We start from the raw sequence: 8,561 nt of genomic DNA on the forward strand, positions 1-8,561 counted from the left end.
CAGAATATATTACATAATTTTCTAATGTTAATTTTTCATATTAATTTCTACAGTTGCCACCATGATGGTTTCATGATCACTATAAATATTTGGTGTATGCAATCCGGTCAAGTGACAAAGACCTCCAGGAGGTTGCGTCATTTTGCACTCCTCAACAATGCGTCATGGTTTGTGGCTGCCCACATTGATGTAGTGGACTGCCTCTAAAACGCCACTGAAATTCTGCTTCAGCACAAATTCCATGTTCAGTACGAAATCGGTTAAGAAGGCTCCATCACATTTGCAGTAAATCAAACCCAGGTTGATGTTGAGTGGGGTCTGACAAGAGTTATTTGTCACTTTCTCTGCAGACTCTAAAGCTCGCCACGTGTCCTCTATTGTCAACCTCTCAGCCAGTAAACTTAGCCACAATAGGCAATGTGAGGACAGATGACCATGTGGTGGATTAAACAAGTCTTTAATTAACAGTAGATATGGCACATCACACAATTTTGTCACAAGCTTAGCTACGCTTTCCTCTCTGCAAGCACTGGGCAGAGCAACAGAGAACCGGTAACCATGGTAGAGGAGCCCTGTCAACACTGGTTCTCCACTTGCTAAGTAACTCCCTGCTCTCCATGTGTCAGTATATAATGCCTGCATCTTTAACTTTCACTCTATGCACCTGAAGAAGTGAGGTTTTCACCCATGAAAGCTTATGCCCAAATAAATCTGTTAGTCTTTAAGGTGCCACCAGACTCTTTGTTGTTTTCGTAGATACAGACTAACACAGCTACCCCCTGATACATGGTAGAGGAGTATATTTAAGTGTGCCTGAAATAATACACATGGTGGAATTAAGCTGTACGTCAATCATTTTTGTGCAAGACGAGTGAGCCTATACTGGAGGGCAATATTCTGCCACTGAATAACAGAGTGCCGAGGTTGAAGAGCATAACATTTAGGGGCTGGCGCCCCATGTTGTTCAGCCACTGAGAAGGAAGAGGTCCATAAGACAATCTTGTTATTAAGATGTGGCCCACACTCTGAAAAAGCAGGTCTTGGATTGTTTTTTTAAAGAATATTTGTAATGCTGATGGTCATTATGAATTTTCATGTGCGAGAGCTGGTATGGACATTTTCATGTTGATGGGCTGTTAAATTTGAGTTAAACAACCCCACCAGAGCCACAGATTGACTTGGAGAAACTTTTATTATGTACTGCTGTTGCTTACAGCCAGACATCGTTAAGCACTCTTGGCACTAGCCCTTCCAATGCCCTGGACTAAGTATTTATTGTTCAATTTATCTAAGTTAGAGACCTCTCCAACAGCAAAAAGTGAAATAAATTCCTCAATATGGCCAGCTCAGCAAAAATACATTTGGAATTTCTAGGTCAAGCAGTTTGAGACAGAAGCTGTTAGTAAGTGAGAAGAGCTCTTAGGGAACCTGCAAATCTCTGAAACACCTTGTCCATTTTCCCTCAAACTTCACAGAAAAACTATCCTTGAGAAAGACCCTGCAAACAAGTTTTCAGGAAAAATGGTTAAACTTTAGCAAGGTCAGAGGACAGTGGAAAAAAAGTTAGCTTTATAACAGAAAGGGAGTTTAAACTGTAACTATGTATAAGTTAGTGTGTGCGCGACCAGGCTTCATTCTTGTGTCACCACAAGCCCGGGCAAGAGAAACCAAACTCCAAAACAGAGATTGATGGAACCTTTTCTCAAGAACCATGTCCGACCAACGACCACAGTAGACAACCCAACCATGACAGCGTCCCTAGTTGTGACAGTTCCTATTATGCTGCTATCCGGGGCTCTGGAATAAATACTCATGCCAGATTTGGTGATGAAGGAAAACAGGATGAGAGCTGCAACACCTACAGAGCTCTTGAGCAGGCTGATCTCAAGGGCTACGATTTCACAGAAGTTCCTACCCCCCAGACTGCTAGCAGGCAGGGAAGCAGGGTGCCCAACAAAACAAAAATCAAACAAATGTTACACAATTACACCACCAGATGCTGCACCATGATAGTAGTAGCTAACCAGGATACTTGGTGAAAATCTTTCCCCATGTTGTGATTCTGAGATTTGGAAAGCTCAATGGTAAAACCTTGCACCAAGATGATGTTAAAATAGGGATGCAAGCATTAACGCAATATTGTATAAAACCTGTATAAAATTAATTGGGATGAGCTGAGAGCAGCATCACTTAAAGAGGTCACATCCTCCTGACCAGGAAAAAAAAAAGCTGTTAGAATCTCAGCCCTCCACAAACTATGAAGAACAATGACAGATACAATAATAAAACTATCCTTCCATAAATTGGTCAGAGGGAACAGCCCTGAAACCCTTCCCCTCTTAAAAAGTATTCCCACCAAAGGCTGGGTTCCTGCTTTTGGGAGATGTGCCTGTAGAGCAGATAATGCACTACAGCAATCTTTCCTTAAGAGTTAGTTTACAATTAAAGCAACTTGAAACAGTCAAAGAACATGTATATTAACATATTGGGCCCAGTGCTCACACAGCCCAGAACCTCACTTAAAATCATGTCTTCTGCATTTGCTTTATGTTTATTCTGAAATGCAAATGTCTCACACCTGTTCTAGATGTCCAATGACTGTATTCAAGTGGGAAAATCAGGTCATTCCACTTGTTATTTTTTATCTTCCAGACATGCCTGGAACCTTAAAAAAAAAAACCACCACCACCCACACCACACAATGCATCTACCCTAAAGGGCGCACAATCAAAAACTGACACGAGCAGTCAGCATCAAAAAGGGGGAGGAGGACTCAGTAAGACTTGGACACATTAGCAAATAAAAAGGGATGCTAACCATTTAAGTTTCATAGATCCTATGGCCAGAAGTGACCACTGTGATCATCTAGTCTGACTTTCTGCATAGCACAGGCCATAGAACTTCCACAAAATAATTCTTAAAACTCTTCAAAAAACATCCAATCTTGATTTAAATATTGTCAAACCATGACCATTGTTAATTGTTCCAATGGTTAATTACTCTCACTATTCAAAATTTACACTGTATTTCCAGTCTGAATTTGTCTAGGTTCAACTTTCAGCCTTTGGATCGTGTTATATACCTTTCTCTGCTAGACTGAAGAGCCCATTATTAAATAGTTGTTCTCTGGTTAAGTACTTACAGACTGTAATCAAGTCACCCCTTCATCTTTCTTAATCTAAATAGATTGAGCTCCTTGAGTCTATCACTGTAAGACATCTTTTCTAATTCTCTGACCATTCTTGTGGCTCTCCACTGAACCCTCATCAATTTATCAACATCCTTCTCGAATTGTGGGCACCAGATCTGCACACAGTATTGCAATAGTGGTTACACCAGTACCAAACACAGAGTTAAAATAACCTCTCTACTCCTATTTGAGATTCCCCTATTTATGCACCCTAGGGTCAACATTAGACGAAAATGAACTCCCAGTATGATGGTGTGAGCAAATGGACTGATTATCCACGATGACCCTCAAATCTTTTTCAGAGTCTCAGCTTCCCAGAACGGAACCTCCGGAATGCAAGTATGGCCTACATTCTTTGTTCCTAAATGTATACTAGCATCCCTCACACTTTTTATAGGTGATATGACAGAAGAAATTCCCTGCCACCAAAGACTATGGCAAGGGAGGTAGCTTGAACAGGTTCAAGAAGGATGTTCCACAGACAGCTTGGAAGAAGATAAATACTTATGAGAGGAGAGTAAAGGGTTATCAAGCCTGACATCACTGGCAAAGGGGCGGGGGCAAGAAGAAAAATAAAGGGAGAAAAAGTTGGATGTACATAGGTGCTATGATGTAGAGCACTGTGTCCTCAGATTTTGGTTTGATTTTTCACCTTATGGGCTGAGTTTTCACCAAAGGCCTTCCAAAATGTGCTCCCAGTACCTGTGGACAAAAATTGGTCAAATGCAAACATTAGAGATACTTTTTGGGAGAAGCATGCCTACAAATTCACTCAACTCTGTTAGGGTGAACTTCAGAAGACAACACACAAAAGAAAGTACATAAAGGTATTGTATGGTGTATGAATTCCTCCTGCTGAAAGCAGAATAAGTCTCTGGTATTGCAGAATTAGAAACAATTCTGTTTCCCCAGATTGGGTCTAAAGCTTCCAAATGATGCTGCCTATGCTAATAAACAAACCTGAATACCTTTCTAGCAAAAACATCTATCATGTATTTAACAAGGTTTTATGCACCCAGACACTAGGGGCGCAACCCACAAAGGTATTTAGGCACTTAAGTACCAGTTTTGGCTCCACTGCAGTCCACTAAACTCACACTGAACTTCATAGGCACCTAAACTGACTCAATGCCTAAAATTTCAGGGTAAAAGTTACCTCAATGGCTAAGTTTTTGCCTCTGAGCATGCGCAATGCCTTACTCTAGGCATCTGGACACCTATCTCCCACCTAAGTCCCAGAGCAAATCATGAACCAAAGGAAGACAGGTGTTTGGCTGCCTAACCTGCATACAGAGCCCGATCTGATAGGCAACCTCTAAGCACGCCTAACAGATTGGGTCCCTTTCAAAAGCCGCCCAGAGGAAATGATAATGGTGGTAGAAGTTGCTCACCTTAATACTTTCAGCTCAGTCCTTAGAACACTTGCCTAGGTCACCCAGGTTTAATTCCCTCCTTCTATGCCAGAGGGGAAGAAGAGAAACCCTTGTTCAAATCACTTCTTCCCCTCTGGCAGAGGGGGGTAAGAATTGAATTTGGGTCTCCCACATCCCAGGCGTGTACTCTAACCACTGGGGTAAAAGTTATATAGTTGGCATCACCAGCTCCCTCCCCATATGTGGAGAAAGGCAAATGCTTAACTCACTCCTGCAAGAAAAGTATTAAGCGCCTAACCCACTTGACTCCATGTGGCAGGTTCCTTCCCATTCATGGATCAGCAAGAATAGCTAGGTGCCTCCCTGCAACCTGGACTTAAGTATCAGGGGGTAGCCTGGATGCAGGATGCATCCGAAGAAGTGAGGTTTTTACTCACGAAAGCTTATGCCCAAATAAATCTGTTAGTCTTTAAGGTGCCACCAGACTCCTTGTTGTTTTTTAACCTGGACTTAGGCACCTATCTCTGAAGGGTGGGAAAGGCTTAGCGCACACCCTGCTCCTTGGCACCTCCAACTGGCTAGCTTACGTGGCTCCCTGCCTGCGTGATAGTTTTTATGGATTGTGTTCTTGGACACCTAGCTCTTCCCATAAATTGTACAGAATGCCCAAGAGCCTAACTCAGCTTTGTGGATCGAGGTATTGTTCCTGTGATTTTCTAGGGACCTTGATGCGCAGTATTGCAATGCCTAAATCCATAGACACCCCCCAACCCTAGCAGATAATCAGAAACCTCCCATTTCCATTTCAGAATTAATTTCTCACAAATATTGCAGTTGTAGATTTTACAGGTACCTTATTAGCCAAACTCCTCCAACCCAATAGACACTTCTTTACCCAAATGAGATGACTAAACCATTGGAATCACTCCTATATTCAGCCACCCCATCCCACTGTGGTCAGACTCCTCAAACCTAGCGACATATATGTACAGAGTGAGTGGGGAACTTCAATGCCAGAGTCTTAAGTCAATGCAGTGTGGTTACACAATACATTATTTTCAAGTGGCCAGATTGTATTTCAAAGTTAAGATGTTAAGTGACTTTTAAGGCTACATATGATCTTTGGAAAACAGTAGCAGCAATGAAATTCCTTTCAGCTCTGCAGAGCCTCATTGTACAAAACCACAAAGTAAGGCTGATTTAGAAAAAAAGGCTGTTTATCTAATCCACACGAAACAGTTTGGGTTAAACCTTCCCAGATATTTCTGCCAGACCCAAATCCTGCAGAACTGAGCTAGCGCCTAACTACAGTGAAAGTGAAACATAAGCTATAAACAAACTAAGAGAGGCTGATACACGAAACAACCGCAATGGTCCCAGCAACACTGGACGGGGTAGGCGCAACTGCCCCAACAAGGCGCTGCGTGAAACACCCCAGGCCGTTAACGAGGCAGGAGCACGAAGCTACATGGGTGAGGCGGGGGTCGTTGTAACAGCCTGAGGCAGCACCCAGCGCCGCGGGAAGAACGGCCCCAGCCCGCAGGGGGAGGGGGACAAAACGCCCCGACTGTTCCGTTGCTCCCCAGCACCGCACAGGCCCGGGGGGGGGGGGGGGGAGAGACCGGGAGACCAGGCCCCGCCGGGATCCCCCTGCCAGGCCGGCGCCGCCCCGCTCGCCTAAGCCCTCCCGTCTAGGCCCCGGGCTTCCCCCGCAGGGTCTCACCGCCAGGTCCTGGGGCACCGCTCCGCTCATGGCCCGCACGGTGCCGCTCCGCCAAGCCCGAGAGGGCAGGGCAGGCCCCGGCTCCAGCCCCACCGCTTCACCCTCGCCGGGACTGGCCGTCAGGAGCAGCAGGAGCCGCTTCCCCACCGGGGAAGCCGCCGCATCCGCCATCCCCGCCGGGTAGGAGCCTCCGGAGCCGCCCCAACGGTCGCCGCCGCCCCGAGACACCGAGCGAGCGGCCGCCCCGCGCTGGGCCTCTGAGTGCGAGCACGGCCCGCCCCGATCCCGGCATACACCGCGCTAGCACTAGCTCCCCCTTCCTTCTCTGATCCCAGCATGCCCCGCATTAGCCAGATCCGCTCCCGGCATGCACCTCACCAGCCTCACTTCCCTCCAAATCCCGGCGTGCACTGCGGCGTCCTTTCCCTCTGACTGGCCGTCTGAGCCTTTGACCGTTCGATTTGCGCAGCCTGCCCTGATCCCGGCTGGCCTCGCGCCGCTGCACGGACCCACGGGACAGAGCAGAGCTGGGCAGCGCACGGGGTGGGGAAAGAACTAGATGCATTCCTGGAGGACAGGTCCATCAATGGCTCTTAGCCAGGATGGGGTCCCAGCCTCTGTTGGCCAGCAGTTGGGAATGGGCGACAGGGGATGGATGACTTGATGGATGTCCTGTTCTGTTCATTCCTTCTGGGGCACCTGCCATTGACCCAGAAGACAGGAGACTGGGGCTAGATGGACCTTTGGCCTGATCCAGTCTGGCCACTCTTATGGAAGCTCCTGCTGAGGCTTGGCTCACACCTCTAAGGGCTGGTCTACACTGGGGGGGGGATCGATCCAAGATACGCAACTTCAGCTACGTGAATAGTGTAGCTGAAGTCAAAGTATCTAAGATCGAATTACCTGGGGTCCACACGGCATGGGATCAACAGCCGCGGCTCCCCCGTCGACTGCGCTACCGCCGCTCACTCTGGTGGAGTTCCGGAGTCAACGGTGAGCACGTTCGAGGATCGCTATATCGTGTCTTAACAAGACACGATATATCGATCCCGGATAAATCGATTGCTACCCGCCAATACGGCAGGTAGTGAAGATGTACCATGAGGGACATGGCTTCAGGTGGCTCCTACTGTTCAGAGTTTTCTGTCAGGCAAAGCAGTGAGGGCCGGGAAGTGCAGCCTTCATCCCAAAGTTCTGACAGGCAACCTGGGGCCTGGTCTGTGTTTGGCTGGCACAGAGCTTACACACCCTAAGTGTGCTGGCAAAAGCCTTAGTGTAGACATAGTTATATCATCAAAAAAGTTGTTCTGGTGGTATTGCATACTTTGTTCTATGAACTATGGTAAGCAAAATAAGTCTTGCTAGTCTAAGGTGCATCTCCACTAGGAACATTTGCTGTATGGTATAGTTTTACTGCCAAACCCTTTCTAGTGTACACAAGGCCTAGGCTACGGCACCAAAACAACTGTGGTTGCATTGATGGGTGATGTCCCCGGGGATATGAAGAGATGAAAAACATTTCTTTATGCTAGTTCCGTCAGCAGCAAACACCGGGAGTTGCCAACTGTTGCAATTTTATCACAAGTCTTGCAGTTTTAGATGTGTTTATTATGATTGCCGATTTCTACCATCCATACTTACAATTTTTGGCCTTAATCAAAATGTTCATTTTCCCCATCACTTCAACAGACTTGAAATTATAGGTTGACGTCAGTAAAGATGGCCACCATTTTTCTCTAATCTTTTTATGTTATATGGGAAAGTGAAGCCATCACTACCCATTGCTTCTAATGAAACTGGAGATTGGCTGCCAACTTCCTTGAGAGTTCCATGGTCAAGAAATTGTAAAAATGGGAATGTGGGGTGTATGCGAGGGAACATACAAGGCAGGAGGGAGATCAAGGCAGCATAAGGGAATGTGGGGGGTAGGGGTTGTTAAAGAGATGACAATAAAGGAGATGGAGAGGCACAGGGGAATATTAGAGCGGGTAGGGGGAGAGGAGAATGTGGTGAAACATTGGAGAGAAAATATGAGTGGGGCAGGAGACCTGGTAAAGCAAGGAGAGAGTCAGCATAGTGCAATAAAGGTGTATGTGTGTAGAGATAGTTTGGGATTAGAAGAGAGTGAATCCCCTTTCCCCAGCAGCCATCTGGAGGTCACATTTTTGAGTATACATTAATGTTGGATTTTAAACCTGAAATGATCACACAGAAATTGGGGGTGGGCAGCTTTTCCCTAAAATCTCACAAATCAGAAGGCAAATGAAAAACAGTA

General features: G+C 46.1%; 1 protein-coding gene across 1 annotated transcript in view; it reads right to left on the bottom strand.

The window, feature by feature from the left end:
• KDM3B (lysine demethylase 3B) overlaps positions 1-6,569 on the bottom strand; it is a 103,045-nt gene extending 96,476 nt beyond the window's left edge. The window contains exon 1 of the mRNA XM_054036861.1: positions 6,287-6,569. Coding sequence (XP_053892836.1) covers positions 6,287-6,457 — 171 coding nt within the window. The 5' untranslated portion in view covers positions 6,458-6,569. The remainder of the gene's footprint in view (positions 1-6,286) is intronic.
• Positions 6,570-8,561: the final 1,992 nt, after the last annotated feature.

The sequence above is a fragment of the Malaclemys terrapin genome, chromosome 8 (assembly GCF_027887155.1).
Source record: "Malaclemys terrapin pileata isolate rMalTer1 chromosome 8, rMalTer1.hap1, whole genome shotgun sequence".
Classification (NCBI taxonomy): domain Eukaryota; kingdom Metazoa; phylum Chordata; order Testudines; family Emydidae; genus Malaclemys; species Malaclemys terrapin.